The sequence below is a fragment of the Pagrus pagrus genome, assembly GCF_965226575.1.
Source record: "Pagrus pagrus genome assembly, chromosome: 5".
Lineage (NCBI taxonomy): Eukaryota > Metazoa > Chordata > Actinopteri > Spariformes > Sparidae > Pagrus > Pagrus pagrus.
Genome location: NC_140189.1, coordinates 32,637,633 through 32,654,017, shown reverse-complemented (window position 1 = coordinate 32,654,017; position 16,385 = coordinate 32,637,633). Strand labels below are relative to the sequence as shown.

The 16,385-nt window shown below is 40.0% G+C and overlaps 2 protein-coding genes across 5 annotated transcripts in view; one reads left to right on the top strand and one right to left on the bottom strand.

The window, feature by feature from the left end:
• Positions 1–252: 252 nt before the first annotated feature.
• Positions 253–16,385, bottom strand: part of maea (macrophage erythroblast attacher, E3 ubiquitin ligase) — an 84,470-nt gene continuing 68,337 nt past the window's right edge. Inside the window, exons 1-9 of one of the 3 annotated variants that reach the window (XM_084353522.1) lie at positions 14,959–15,110; positions 9,146–9,328; positions 7,139–7,342; positions 6,801–6,923; positions 6,081–6,157; positions 5,854–5,962; positions 4,416–4,549; positions 3,824–4,019; positions 253–2,690 (exon numbers count right to left, since the gene is read on the bottom strand). In XM_084353522.1, the coding sequence (XP_084209648.1) occupies positions 2,595–2,690; positions 3,824–4,019; positions 4,416–4,549; positions 5,854–5,962; positions 6,081–6,157; positions 6,801–6,923; positions 7,139–7,342; positions 9,146–9,328; positions 14,959–15,027 (1,191 nt within the window). In that variant the 5' untranslated portion in view covers positions 15,028–15,110 and the 3' untranslated portion in view covers positions 253–2,594. Of the gene's footprint in view, positions 2,691–3,823; positions 4,020–4,415; positions 4,550–5,853; positions 5,963–6,080; positions 6,158–6,800; positions 6,924–7,138; positions 7,343–9,145; positions 9,329–13,896; positions 13,986–14,958; positions 15,111–16,385 lie in introns of those variants that run through there. The other 2 variants (XM_084353524.1, XM_084353523.1) reach the window with 2 other exon arrangements.
• LOC311257699 (C-terminal-binding protein 1) overlaps positions 14,104–16,385 on the top strand; it is a 34,643-nt gene continuing 32,361 nt past the window's right edge. The window contains exons 1-3 of one of the 2 annotated variants that reach the window (XM_084353520.1): positions 14,104–14,234; positions 14,629–14,769; positions 15,877–15,910. The gene's annotated coding sequence lies outside the window, so the exon portion shown is untranslated. The remainder of the gene's footprint in view (positions 14,235–14,628; positions 14,770–15,876; positions 15,911–16,385) is intronic. The other variant, XM_084353519.1, reaches the window with a different exon arrangement.

Here is a 16,385-nt window from a genome sequence, read left to right as displayed (position 1 = left end):
TCTACAGTGAATTACCATCTGCAAGCATGCTTTTTCACTGCTAGACGTAAAAAACACCCCCACCAAATGCCGACCTCCTCACACCTGGAGGTGTAGTTTCAGGTGAAAGACGCAACACTGGGGGTTTAATTTCCATGTCAACAGAACTGCGATGAATCGTTGACCTCGTCACTCCCATGGTGCTTATGGTAATGCTGATTTGAGAGAGCCCGCAGAGCAGAAGAGACATTTGCAAAGAAAGAAACACTGAAATCAAAGTTCACTGAAATCTTTATGAGGCATATTGCTCATGAAACAATCCTTTCATCTATTCTACCAACACAAACACACAGGACAGTCTGTGTCTTTACAGATACAGTTCCAAACCTTTTATGGACACAAATGAGGCAACTTTTGGTTTGTCAATAAACAACAAATGGAAGAAATGTTTAACTGTTCATGGTCAACATAAAACGGCATTTTTGGGTTGCTTAGTATGGGTGTTAAGGGTTAAAATGTCACAATTTAAGGGTTATTTGTGCGTTAGCTGACACTGATCTTGCTGATCTAGTTCTGATTACATTCCCTGTCCATCATCTACAGCAAGTTTTCTAAGGATGAGCATGAGTCGTGTGTGGAGACGATTTTCCTTGAGAGTTTTCAAGAAAAGGCAGGGTGGTTAAAACCGGCAGCCTGGGCGAGGTTTTGATCCTGGCTCTTAAAGTTTAAGTTCCCCCAAAAAACACAAGGTCAGTCTTTATCTTCACCCTCTTGCAGATGGAAAGTCGAGTGAAGTTTCATAGTCAACGAAACATTTCTGGAGCTTCACAGCAAAACAGTGTTGCAGCGTTCTCCTTAACAGCTGAAGTAGATCTGAGACTTGTTTTAAAACGAGAAAAAACAACAGATACAAAAAACAAAAAAATAAAATAGCTTTGAAAGTTGATTTGAAAAGAAGTTATTTACACAGTTAGCTGCTGAGGTTAAAGCGTTAGCGCACACCCCACCTGAAGTGGTTGAGGTCACGCCCTCAAAACGCGCATTGAGTGTGTAAGTAACGTCTTTTCAAATCAATTTGTTTTTTTACGTTTTAAATCAAGTCGCCATCTACTTCAGTTGTTTAGGAGAACGCAGCAACGTTGTTTTGCTGTGAAGCTCCATCTGCATGGGGGCGAGTAGACAATGATTACATTTTCACTTTTGGGTGAATTTATCCTTTAGGACATTTCCTTTAAATGAAAACAGGCCTACGTGTAATGTTGAAGCAGGTGTACTTTTATGCTATGCAAACTTCGCAGGGTCGGTGCCACGAGCAGCTCAACACACGCAGAGTACAAGAGTGAGAAAAATATCGTTACCTTTACTTCATTGGAAAAATAGTTAAGAATTTAAAACTATTTAGGCAATGCTAAATCAACTAAAATCACCCCACATTTCTTCTTTCACAATAAATATCAGTCCACTGAAATGTACTTTTTTATCTAAAGCGAAACTGGTGGAAGAAAAACTAAAACTGCAAACCTCACACGCAAAAAAGGAAGACAATTTCTTTAATAATAAAAAAAAAAAAAAAAACACATCAGCAATGGCTGTCTTGTTTGTATATTGCGTAATTTTCATTATGGTATTATATACACCATAATTCATATTACCAAGTTTGTGAAACTAACTTCTTTCTCAGAAATGAGAAGTACTGAACAACCAGTCATCTTGAGGATACTGTGGGCTACATCAGGTTTAAAACACCCAAGAAAAGACTTGTTCAGTTCACACAGCAATCTTCGTAGAAGGTTTATCTTCCTTGTCGTTACTTGTCCCCGAAACGCCTGAAGTCATACATGAGGATGATCAATTCCTATCTAATATTTACATTTGAAAAGGAGCCTACTGAGGCCCAAATCAGGCTCCGTTTTCACAGCCAAGGGGGGATGAAATGCAAAGAGGTAGGCAGTTTAAAGGAGGCATTTAACATATATATCCCCCCAACAACCCACCAGAAAACATGTCTAGAAGACAAAAGGGCGTCAACAGCATGCATCACAGAATGAGATGCTACCACGTGACCAGGAAGTCAGCCATGTTCGTTTTCGAAAAAAGCCCAAATCTCTAGTATATGGAGCGAGTTCACAGAGTCCTGCTTTATGGTGTTTAAGTAACACAGGAAAAAGTCAAAGTAACCTCAACAAGTTTTTATTTGTTGTAGTAAAATCAAATATCTACCTAGCAGTTTTTCACCCCCTCAGTCTTTTTTCTGCAGTCTCTAATCTTCAGAGTGAGGGCCTGTAAAATAATGACAATGCTGATAGTCCATGTGCTTGAATGGATCAGATCAAACAACTTCTCGTTATCTAGCCACATCTAAAACAGTCTGAAAGGAGAGGAGTCCAGTTTCTGTGTGAGAAAACGGGAGGGGAGAGGGAACTGGCAAACTTGAGCTGATCATGTACTGGGAGAGGAAGGTGGGTTTGAGGAAATGTCGGGTGTGTCTGTGGGGGAGGAAGAAGGGCACTGGATCACAGCTCCACAGGTGGCTCTCTGAGTAGGCCAGGTCACAGGTGATGAACGACGGGGCGTTATCGGTCATGTAAATGACTCAGACGGGTTCATCTGAGTGATCACATGATGTAGACCTTCTCAGCCTGAGAGAAGTTGAAGACTTCTTTGGTTCTGGGACACACCACTTTGTCATCTTGGCGGATGGACAGAAGAGACTGGAAGAAATAATAAGCAGAGGATGAATAAATTATGAGGAAAAACAAACATTACAGTTTTGTGTGACTTTTTCTTGCATCTACACTGCGACTTAAAAGTGCTTTAGAGAGCAATTCCAGTATTTTTAAACCTGGCTCGTAAGTTTACACTAAAGCAGGTGTAACAAGTTTGGGTATCGGTCGAGTAGATCGCCTCAGCCAGCAGCTGCAACATGTGCTGCAAGGTAGGGCAACCTTGACTGCTTATGAATGTCCGTTAGAAGTTCTTGTTTTGGCCTCGGACAGGCTGAGATTGTTATTCTGAGTGTTTGACAACATTAAGGAAAGGTTTCCTACAGGGACAGACCTTTTTCTTAAAGAGTTAAACCCTTCGTCTTTAACCAGAAACAGCCGCTATGTCGCCCTCGCCACATCTACTGGACTTCCTTTACAGAAAGTGGTTTTATCATCACAAAACACCTTTGAGTGTGACAAAATAAAATTCACCAGAAACATCTTGGTTCATCTTTCCACTGTTAAAATCACCAGCTCCGCTTTGGTTGAAATATTAGGAGAGAAGTGAGAGGGAGAGGAGAGGAGAGGGAAAACAGCACATCCAGCCAGAATGTTTTCACATATTTTTGATGACTGTTGGATCAGTGGAAAGATGAACCAAGATGGTTTTGGTGAGTCTTATTTAGTTTCTGTTTATTTTGAAAGAAGTTCATTTTATGATGATGATAAAATTACAGCTTCTATAAATGATGTCTGGTGGATTTGGCGCGAGCAACATCGCAGCTGTCTCTGGTTAAACAAAAAGGATTTCACTCTTTAACAAAAAGGTCCATCTCTGCAGGAAACCTTTCCTTAATGTTGTCAGACCTTTAAATAACAGCCTCAGCCTGTCAGCGGTCAAAACCAGCACTTCAAAGTTTCCACCAAGGATAACATTACAGTCTCACCGCTGTTGGCTGAGACTGTCTATTGGGCCGATCCCGAAACTTTTTATACATATTAGTCATTTAAACACCAAAATATGTTAACATAGGGCTCAGGCTTAAAAATACCTGAATTCCCCTTAAACACATGCAGAAATGGCTGCTGTTCATCGCCTCCCTACACTCTGTGAAAGCTCATTACTGGTGTGTACTCACGTTGTATCCGTACACATATCCATTAGGAAGCATCATTGGAGGGTTGTTTTCATTCATGACCTCCCCAGAGATCTTACAGACTAGTCTGGAGTTGGCGCAGTGGGCCATGGGTAGCGGCTGGGCCAACTTGTTGAGGGATTTACTGCACACTGGGCAGTCTGGGTTCTTAGAGGTACCATCCTCCTTGTAGCACTGACTGGAATAAGCATGGAGGTTAAGGACCAGAACGTCTCAACGTATTAAGTTATTATGGGTCTCAGACAGACAGACAGCATTCATGGAAAGGAGAATCCACACTTAAAGCTTATTAGGCAGCACTGCAGTGATCAATATCTTATTTGATAAACCAAAACTTACTGCAGGCACACACACACAAACTTTTTCTTTTTTTTTCTCTCTTTTTTTTTTAAATCACATGTCCTTTTGTTTAATTTACAATGAAAATAAATTCACAAAAGATTTAAGATCTATTTTGCATTCCTGGAAACATTAGACATAATAACAATAATAATAATAATAATAATAATAATAATAGATTAAATCCAAAAGTTCAGAAGCAACCTATTACTGGAAATTAGGTTTGGCAGGATACGGTGTCTTGATGGCAGACAGACCAGCCTGTAGGGTGATAGTGAAGACAGAGTTGTTTCCCAGCTGGTGCAGTCTGTAGTTGTCGTATCGGAACTGCTGGATCAGCATCTTCCAGCGGGCTGGATCCAAAAGATCCTGACGGACCAGAGAAAAAAAGAGATAAAGAGAGTTTAACACCAAAAGCCATTTCCAGATTAACTTCAGACTCAATTAAATTCTAATTCTGAGAAAGCACATACAGCGAGGTGCAGACCAGAGCTACGCAACCCTCGTCCAACATGCCGTTTGTATTCCTATATAAACTTTTCCTTTAACATTATTGTTTCTGCACCAAGTAATCAATGTACTGTAGCCAGGTTGTTCCAGTCGTGGGGACAAATTGTGACAATCCCTCTACTCTTGCCATTACAAGGTGGCTTCACTGTCCCTCCAGAAACAACACGGTGGGGTTAGTGTGATTTCAACACATTCGTTAAATTTGATTAACGACTCTCTGTTTACTAAACACAGCTGAGTCTGCTGGCAAAAGTGTTTTCACTACAAACATTCTGTAAGTGTAATGTAAATAAAAGCCTATTCTAAATTAAGTTAAAATTGCAGTTAAATTATTTTAATTTGACTATAACCCATAGAGGCAACTTTATTATAGAGCCTGATTTTTAAAAAAGGTAGCTTCATGTTTTGTCACAGATGCCATGTGAAGGAAAGTGAGAGCAGTTTTTATACTTGTTCCCAAAGACGGATCAATAGCTGATCGTGATTTCAATATTTAATTAAATACTTGTGATGATAATTCAGCAGTAAATGTGCAGCTCTACAAACGTGCTGGCAGAGGACAGAGAATCTCAGTTCTGCTTCTGTCACAAGAGGCTGGCAAAAAATCTTGTCACACTTGTTTGGCTTGGTTCATCTTCTCTGCTTGCAGAAAAAGCTAGATGTTTTAGGAGATACAGCATTGTTGGTACAACTCTGCTCAGAAGAAGAAGATGCATTTAAAAATACGCCACTGATACTGACAGCAGCTACCCGAGGACACGTTTAAAGAAGTACAACAAGTAACAGAGTTTATTTTATTAGAAGACAACAGAGGCCCTCCAGTGGCCGGTCTGGTGCTATAGCACATTCTCTGTGGATCTCAATGAAGCTCTACACTTGAAATAATTCCAGTGGTGTATTCTTATTAATTAAATTAATCATACCAGTGAACAAGTATCGGTTATGTTTTTGCTTTAACAACAGTCTGCAGAGTGTTAACATTATTAATCAGGTGTATTCACTGAGATGGAAGTCGACAGTCTCACCTGTGAAGTTTGTGTGAACTTCTTACAAAATGGTGGAAACCCAGATGTCATGATATCGCTTGGTTGTACGTGTAAAAATGGGTCAAACTAAATTTTATTTATTAACATATTTAAACAAGGAGAGAATAAAGGTTTTACCTTGTATGGGGAGATATGTGTATCTGATGGGAAGGCCAGCATGCCCATCACCTGCCGAACCTCATCCAGCTGTCCACCTTCTGCCTGGCTGAAGTGCTTCCTTGCATGTCTGACACACACACACACACACGTTTATTTTAGTCAATAATAGTTAAAATTCAGGAAAAAGTTGCAGTTAGTGTAAAGGATTTAAGGTAAAACAGCTCATTGTGGTTTTATGTCCATACCTGACTGCATCCATGCGTTTGTTTTGTCTGATGAGCTCAATGAACTCCTGGATTCTAAGACTGAACTCAAGACAGCTCTGAAAAAGAAACGGACAAAACATACCAATGAGCTTAAACCACATAAGTGCTGCAAAATCTTCAAAGTCTCTATTCTTCCCTCCATAAAGCTTCAGAGCAGACAGGAAACTGAATTCTCCAATACATCTCCGGCACTCGGGGTACACGATCAAGCCACCTTTAAATATTTCATCATCCAAATGGAAAAACACACATATGCTACCACTGTGGCTTGTAGTGCTTTATAAAAAGAGTATTTGGTCATTTGTGCAGTACAAAGTCAACTCCTAAAGTAACAGCTAACTAGAAGATTATCGCGTCTTGGCGGAGGTCTGCGCTCTATTGAGTACTTTCTGGTTTAATAGGATCATTTTAGGATTAACACTTTAACTTGCCGCCACTGCCAGAAGGGCGAAACACTCAGGGTAATTAACGACATCTTAAAAAGGTCTGTTTCTGAGCACAAACATTATTACACCGCTGATTCTTGTTTATATAATATTCAAAAAGGCAGAACTGACTGTATTTGTCTGTATGCTTCTGCCTGCTTGATATGCTTCACTTAAACCTATGAACTGTCTTTGTTTGTCATGTGCATGGCTTTTAATCCTTTGTCAGGCCTCAACTTAAACCTCCCGGATTCATGAGGTAAAATTTGACTACCTTCATCTTGCGGAGACGGGATTTATTGTCATGGCACCAGGCTAGGCAAGTGGCCGTCTCCTGCCTCTCCAGAGACTCCTCCACCTCCTTAGCTGTGAGGAACATCTCGATGTTCACCAGATCCTAAAAATACAGGAGTGCATGTATCAACAGAAAAGAAGATAAGATCCAGACACAACTGGTAAATAAATAAAAAACAAGTTATCATGATGAAACTGACAGTTTGTGATTCAAACAGTGAGTCCTTAAGTTTCATCCCAAATGCATAATACTATACTAACTCAAAGAAACCCACAAGCTTCTGAACTTGACAGAAATCAGATCAGTCAGACAATTACCTCTATACCGCTCTGTCTGGCCAGTTTAACAGCTGTGTTGTAGTAGCCGCAGCGCAGCAGATGCTCCACCATCATGCGGTCCATGCGTTTCTTCTTCCACAGGTTGACTGAGGCCGGCTGGTCGCTGCTGTGCTCCTTCAAGTGCTCGATGCGACGCTTACACAGCTTGGCACTCTCGTCTTCTGCTTGGATGGACTCAGCAGCCTTCAGGTCAAACACACAAGAAGCATCGAGACATTTACAAAAAGCTGAATATGCATCATGTAAAACAGAAATAGAAGTTCTCAGTGTGTCGACAGGACTGGCACTGTTGGACATCTTGAGGAAAAAGCTCAAGTTTTCAGAATCCTAATTACATGATTTGAGCCTGACTGAAGCCAGGCCACAAGACTTTTCCAACCTCGAACATTGTTGTTGAGGACAGGTCAAACTAAACAGCTGCTTCCTGTTCTGTAGATAAACTGTGATGTGACTGAGTTAACATGGATGTCTATATAATAAAGGAAATGGACCACACAAATGTAAAAATTTATTCCCGGTGCTGCGAGTCACATAACAGAAAGGAAACAGTGAAGAAGAGTCTCATATCGTACAGTTCATAACTGCATTCCTAAGAGCACTGTTCCGTGAACACTGCCATTTTAGATCTACCTCAAATTAAATTGCTTTGTTTTTGTTAAACATGACCTCTGTGGTTAATTCACCTTTCTTCAGGCCTTGAACTAAACTCGCCAGTCCAGACCGGTCCTGGCCAAACATCTTCGGGGAGGGGCTCCCATGCCGTTGGATATTGTTTAGTATAAGCTTCTCTTCAACACATTGATATCAAAGGTTTATTTGTTACAAAGTACCTGGTGGACATCATGTTAGGAGTGAAGACAAAAGAACTGCAGAAGCGGGTTCGGATCACTTGTTTTCTGTAGTTTGAGAAAGGTTTCACAGTAGAACCAGACAGGCAGCATTCCACCGCTAACAAACAACCTGCCCAAGGCCGCACGTACACCATAATAAAGAAACCACAACCACAATACGGTGCTTTTGTTAACAGGGGAGAGTAATGTGGCTTTTAACAGTTGGCTCTAGCAGAAGGGTGATTTTGTTTGTAGATTAGAAACTGCAGGTGGCTTTAAGTAAGTACCAGGGTCAATACTCATGCTTGTATTTTTTAACTACTAAGGGCTGACTGAGTGTAGAGTGTTAGCAAATTTACAGTATTTTAAAATGCTGCACCAGTGTCATCAGTGCTTAGACAGCGAACACGCCGATATTCGATCCAGCATTTCAGGCTGTACACTCAGAGCTCCTCATTCAGATTTCCTAGCCTTATGTACACTAATGAGGGTGGATTTAAAATTTAAAAAACTACATTTTTCATATATCTACATCCACCAAAGGCTAGATTTTGTTAAATGACCTCCAAAGTGGTTACAAGTGAAAGAACTGGCCTTGAATACAGAGCTTAAGATATGACTGTTAGCATAGCTGGCATAGTTGCACTTGCCAGTGTGTCACTATTTTGTACAAAAACAACTCCCTAAAAACATAAGTGGCAAGATATGATAATTGAAACACCTCTAATGGCAAAATAACTGTCATTAAGCACAGAGGGTACGTGACTGTTTTAGTCAAAAGTAACGATTTGTTTTTGTTAGTTACCCATAAATCTGAGGAAGAGATTTTAAGTGTTTTTTCTTTAAACTTCAGAGGAAACTGTGGGATAATTATTCAAAAACACTGCCAGAGACAAGTAAAATTAAAATGTTTCAATGTTTTAAAATGCTTTGGTTTGCAGAGGGCCCTCCTGAAGTTGTAAATTCAAATCCTCGTACAGAACATACCACAGTGGCAGACTTCTACATTCAGAAGATGTTTTCATACATTTATCCAAATATCTTGGCTTCTAGTGTGCAACAAATAAAAATATATACATTAAAAACACTTCTTGGTAGCTTTGAGAGAGGAAACAGTTATATGAAGTGTGTGTATGTGTGCATCTGATCCCCTCACCTTCCTCTTCAGGGCGCTGAGTTTCTCCACCACACCATCCAGCAGTGACACCACAGAGTCGACCACTGGGAAGCTGCTTAGCGTCTTCTCCAGCTCCGCGACGACCATCGTTACGTGACTCGTCTCCCGGTCGATGTTCTTCTGAGCCGCTCTGAAGCGTTTGTTCAGAGTCTCGTAGGGGACCTGCAACGACAACGACATGGGACATTTACCTCAGTGCATCAGGCAAAGAGCTAGCACACAGCTTGGTATAATGTAATAAAGTGTCATTAGCTAACAGCTCAACATATGCACATGAAAATGACCTCCAGTTGATTGAGGTTGTATTTTGTAAAAGGTAGAAGGTTGTTGACACAGCTGAATTATGATGGAAGTTGTAAAAAGTGTTTATTGAGTGATTGGGTTACTCCATAGAAAAAGAAGTAATTTGCATAGATATCCTGTTTTATAGAGAATTAACAGACTGGACGCACACAAATAATCACATGCAAACTAGGAATGACTCACTTAAACTCCATTTCCTATATATAAAATGATATATTTTCCCTTGCTGGTAATGTTTCTTTGTCACCGGCAGTTGGAATGAGATTACAGTATCAGCAGTGTGCTCTGTGACGGCCTGTGAACCGTCTGCTGGCAGCCTTGTTTCATGACATTTCTGCAGCCGGAGTCCAAGAACTCCTCAATGGAAACAAAGTGGAGCAGGAAGCACTGACTGGTGCTGCTTTTTCAGACGCAACAATGCCGTCTTTCTTGCAACTTGCAAGTATTTAATAATTTCCACATTATATGGCACACAATATCCTGTTGGTAAGAATGTCTAGTACGTCTCTAAATGTCCTGTGGCAACTTGAATCAACACATTCCTCTTAATCTTAACGACTTCCTATTTAAGGTTTTCCTGTGAAAATGTCTGATTAACAAGGCTTCTAATTCATTTCTTTGTTGGCCACACAACTGAATTTTTACAGCCTTGTATAGTTTCTAACTAGAACTTCTGTTTATTAGATAGAAGCTTCTTCTACGTCTCACCATTATGAGCCAGAAGTCGTTACCTTCCCATTGAGCTGGAACGATTAAATAATTAGTTCCGACCTATTAAATTAATCACCAACTCATTTGATAATCAAATTATCAATTTAAGTAACTCTTTAAGAATGTAAATGGAAAAATTCTCTGATTCTAGCTTGTTAAAGATGAATATTTTTGGTTTCTTTACTCCTCTGTGACAGTAAACTGGATGTCTTTGAGTTGTGGATAAAACAAGAATATGAGTACGCCATATTAGTAATTAAAATGGTTACTTGCTGCTCTACCTGTCACATATGTCCTGTGCTGAATTCAGTTTAGTGAAAGAAGGGAAAAATCAGGTTAAATTGAATTGTGACATCTGCTGTACTAAAAAAAATTAGATGATCTATGATTATTCTTTTTAAAACAGTAACGTGTCACAGCAGAATCGAGAAGGTAGAAGGAAGTCTGTATACTTGAGTGGTTGTGGCACATAAAGTAAAATGAAAACACAGCTTTAAAAAGCAACAAAAGAACATTCATAAACCAAATCCTTATCACGGAGAAGCTTGAAGCTACAAGATCTGTACGATAAAAGACCTGCACTCAACGAGATCTGACGACACGGTGCTTTCCTCCCTTGTGCCACAATACACAGTAGCTTTGCAGAAACCTGTGAACCAGACTGGCCGGTGAGATTTCTTCTTTGAGATAAGGCATGAAAAACAAGAGGAGAGCTTTGATCCATTGAGAGGGTTTTTTCTTTTTTAAAGTTAGAACCAAGTTAATTTCACAGATCAGTAACACTGGAGAGGAAAGTTATACGACCCTGCAACAAAACGGCTCTGCGGGAATTATTATTGTTCCCAGTGGTTCATGATCTGGTAAAAATAATAACATAATAATATTGTGATTGTTTTGACAGATATTGCGATGTCAATATGATTTACGCTTAGTGGGGATGATTACTTTTTAATTTTCATTTTCAGAGAAAAACCTATTTAAATTATGATGATGACATTTGTTGGGGTCTCTGCCACACTAGAGTACTTCATTATAATGCTGTTTTGTCAGACATTTTTGTCTTTATTAAAGAAATCGCAGGTTTTGCTATTTGGATACTGCATTTGGCCATATTGTGATATTAATATATGGATTTATTCTGAATCCCTAATAGTTACTATTAGGATCCACCTCCAAGTTGCCAAACTGAAGCCCAGAATGAGACGCTTTGATTGGGACATTTAAAACTGCACCACAGAACAGTTTTGTATGTGCTGGTAAATATTCATTAGTGTCCTGTTGACAGAAACAGGGGGCTTATTCTGTTCAGGAATGAGTATGACCACTGTATGAGAGAGAAAAGGACTGGCACGGACATCTTTTTTTCTTTTTCTTTATTCCTGAGGCCTGCATTAAGATCACCATTAACCACTGACACATTTAACTGGTCAGTGTTTGATTTTAGTGACACACTTGGCCAAAGATCAACAAATTAATTAGGAGTCATGAAATGAAGGCGTCAGAAACCAGATACAGTAGATGGTGATGATCACAGCAAGATGTAGAGAAAGCCAAGTCACTCATTAAATATGCATTGAATTCCCACTGTATGCAAACAAGATTGAGCAGTATAACACCTCAAGACCATTGAGATTATATCAAGTGGAAAAGACTTTCTTATCCTCTCTACTGAAGGAGCTATGTAATAAACATTTCTACTGGTGAAAGGTTGTGGCAAGAAAATATTCAAAGAAATGAGTGAATGTGATGAGACTTCTCAGGTATTTCATTCACTCGATAAGGCAAAACATGCATTCAAACCCGTCAATTTTATCTATAAATAGAAGAGAAAAAATACCATGTCACAACGTATTATGTTGGACTGTTCTGACCGAAGCCTTTACTGATTTCAAGCTATACAGTGGTAGGAAAAATGACGATTAACATACCATGTATGTTTGCTTATCTAAACTTTGAATTATACCGTCTTAGTGTAGCACTATTCACACAGGACTGGTACTGCCAAGGGACTTTATGTGATTTAGAAGTTACCTCCTCATATTTGTGTTTCATGTGGCACATTTGATATGGATAAGTGAAGGCTGAATTTACTCGTATATACTGACATATGATGTCAAGACTCAGTTTCACATCAGCTTTCAGAAGGGAAGCATCTGTTCTACAGAGGCCACATTATTTATATAGTTTAGAGTCACTTTCTGCATGTGTTACAAGCATAAATACACATTTACAGCTCATTTAGAGTTAGTAAAAGATGTTTTGGTTGCTTCTAACCTTCTATATGATCTTTTAAACACACAGCTGTTGACTACTGTTAAATATTATGAGCCATGATAGAATTTCAAAACAGTTCAGTTGTCTGACAGCTGAAAACAGCAGTTTAAAAAGAAATACAACATCAAATCATTGACATGATGACTAGTATTACATGACCTGTGTGTAAGCCGAAATATGGTAGGTATAATGAGGTTAAATTTGGAGATGGATATGGTAAATTAGCACGGGATTAAGATCACAGATAATCTCCGCAATTATTACAAATTACTGGAGGTCCACAGGCAAAACTAGCCTGTTCAAATAGGGTTTTAGTGTTAAAAAATATATGTATATCAAGTTTATAACAAGTTTCATGTCTGACAGGACATTTAGTGAAATTATATTAAAGCGTTTGTTCAACCAAAAATGTCTTCCATTTTCATTCCTTCAAGGGTCACAGTAACTCATCATGATAATTATATTTGTGTAATATGTATATTGTGATATTTTCTGAGATAGTTATAGTACTGTGAAATGTCATACCCTAGACGCAAGTAACAAATTTGTCTCATATTTCTTTCTGCTTCAAATGAAATAAACCGGATGTCCCTTTATTGACTCGCTGAGCATTTTAAGAAAGTAGTAATACTCCCTTTGTGAACATGACTGGCTTGTACCAGATCTTATTTTGGATAATGTAGTATCTCCTTTTCATACAACCATGATTTACTTGACAGTTGACGAGTAATTCATTCATGAGGACATTTCAGACAGCCATCACAATGGCCAGGCTGACGCTCCGTGAGTGGTTGTCTTTCATGATTTGTTGGGAGGTGCCTCACTGAAAGAGACATCTAAAAGCCCACTCCAAACACTGCACATGACAAACAAAATTACTAAAATCATTTAAAGGATTTAGGTGTATGATATTTTTGACTTAACTTACATACAGACACATTATATTAAATATGCAGCATTACAATGTCATCTGACTCTAATGGGCCTGTATTTCCCTTCAAGAAACCACAGGCCAAAATGGGATGTTGGTCATGGTCACACAGCCTATCCATCAATACGTGCACAATTCACTGTAAAATGTCCAGAAACATCCCCAAGGACAGAATAATGTAACACATGGCCTTCTGTATTTTGATGGTCTTCCTCAGTGTCTCTGTCAGGCAACACTATGACGTGATAAATACACTCAATGTAGCTCCAAACGTGATCACCACAGCTGTAGCCTCCCATTTGATGCCAATTACAACCATCACTCCTGTCTTAAAATGGTGCCCATCATCCTTACTGCAGCATCCGAGCACAGACGCACACATCCCCGGACCACAGCCATGCTTTCTGAACGCACGGACGCCTCGACACTAAACGCCACGTTATCTCCACCATGCCATCATCATGCCATTAGTTACCACATAAAAAAAACCAGCCGACGCGTTGGTACTCACAGACGTGCTGTATGTGCCGGCGGTCTGTCGCTGTCTGAGGCGGCTGAGCGCAGGAAGCAGCCCGGACCTGCTCCAGCCCGTCTGTTAGCGGTGGTGTCGCAGTAACGTTATGTGGAATGGAGGAGCGGCGCGTGTGTGCGGCAGCAGGCTGTGATTTCTCTCGCTGGCCATTTTGAAGTGCAGAGAGGCGGCAGCGGCAGCAATCTGATGACACTGCGCTAACTCGCAGCACCGATTGTCTGTCTGACAGCGTAGCGTTACGGGCTCTCCCCCCCTGTGATTTCAACCGATCCGTCCTCCAGCCAGCTAGAATTTGCATGCTCGACGTTACGTGTCTGGTAGGCTGTTGCACCTTTTGCGCCGACGAGGAGGAAAAAAAAAAAAAAAAAAGGCTAATGCTGGTTTTTAAACCACAGCAAACTAGCTAGCAGGCCAATCACGCCTGCCAGCGATTTCTTTCACGTCGTGGCTGTTTGCTGAAGGGATGAGCAGCCACGTTGTCGATTGTTCTGTCAATGGTTGTGTCTATTATAATTTAGTACCATCCTATAATTTAATTTTACTGCCAAACTGTAAAAAGCACAGGTTGGCGTGGCCGTTAAATTCGTCAACGTGCAAACACGTCTAATAAATGTGACGCCACAGGCTAGCGAGCGTCAGCTAACACATGTATACAGCGTTAACTGACATGTCAAAACTAACGTCAAAGGGTCTTTGTAAGAAAAACAACAGGGATCGACTTAAGCTAACAACTCCGAGGCCCTCGACGCCAATAATAAGGACCAATTCAACCAGCAGACAGCCAGCTAACCATCCACCACCTACTGCTGAACACCCAACTGCTTGATCTTTGCTATCGCTTTTCAAAGACAGGTATTTACTGGACGCTGCTACCTGGCTAAGCTAGCCAAGCTAACGTTAGCCTCCCTGTCATATTCGCTGGTCTCGCTATCAAATCGACTGATAATCCCCATTTTCCAAACGCCATCAAACACATCGTGTATTATGGACACGGCAGAGTCGTCGGACTACTCATACATGCCAGTTTCAGCTTCGGTTTACCTTCAGGGTGGGATATTCTTGCACTTTGAGAGCCATGGACAGTTGAGATGCTGTCTCTTGCACCGCCATCTTGGTTTTGTGGTTTTCTTGTGGTTGTTTGTGTTTTTTTTCTATCGGCTCAGAATGGCCTCGGCGCTCACTACCGCCCCCTGGTGCCACGGTGTCAGCACCGACACTGAGGCGCTTTGTCTCAGAGGCTCTTCTTGTCTGAGGCCCCGAGCTGAAAGTTTGTGTTGATGAAGGGGAAACACAGCACGTGATTTACACCCGGCCAATGTCATCACATCACACGGCCTTTATCAGAAGGTGTCACAAGCAGTTCGTCCAGCTGTGAATTCACAGGAACTTGAGAAATTCAAATTTTTAATTTTATCTGACAACTTGAAGGGCCCCTCAAAGATAATAGCTCATAAATGCAATTTTATAATTTCAATCCATCAATCCAACTGCATCACACTGTGGTGAACGCGTGGTGGAGATATGGAGGCTCAGATGGAGAAACAAGGGCTTTCAGATGGTCTTCAACATTTAACATTTTAGGAAATGTTATGAGTTATGAATAATGGTAGGAAAAAGATGGCATTGTGGTGCTGGTTTATTATATTATTATTATAGTATGTGCATAGTAATGGACCTACATTTCCTCCAAATGTAAGAAAACATGTTTTTTTTGGAGCAAACCACTACAAATGTTACAACCTCAGGATTTTTTAACGTTGTTTTTTAGTGAAAATGAAAATGGTGACGCAAAAATGAGCCTCTGTGAAAATAATTGTAATGTGATATTTTTTACCATACTGTGCATCCAGTTACAATGCGGTCCAGAGTGAGGGCACCGAAATGATAGTAATTAATGACTAGTAATTAAATAAAACAGAGGTAGAAATATCATTAATCATGTGTCTTCTTACTCCTCAGGGCTGCTGTGTTTGAGCGTCGACCTGAAGCAGAGGTGAGTTTCAAGATTAAGATTTAAGCTGCCGATACAGAGCACAGACTTGATGACATCATCATTAGCTTTTTAGTCGAGAGTTAATCAGCAACAACTTTGAGAACTAATATTAAAATTATATCAATAACAATAAAGAGAACGTGAGTTTGAAGATGTCACTTTAGGCTCTAAGAAATTTTAATCAGAAATTTTGATTTTCATTATTTTCTGACATTTTATAAACATTTATCACATAGAGGTGAGTTGACTAATCAAGCATCGATTGATAATGAAAATAACTGTTAGTTTCAGTCTCGGTGTTGTTCACAGGTCTCATTATTCACGTCCAAACATCCTCATAATACCAATAACCAGATATTAAAGTTAATAAAACCTCAGCTCTTTTTTTTTTCTTTAAAAAGTAGGAAATATATGACGAGAGAGCAGGGTTCATGTCTGACATCTGCCATTATTTACAAATGAAAAGCAATTTAAG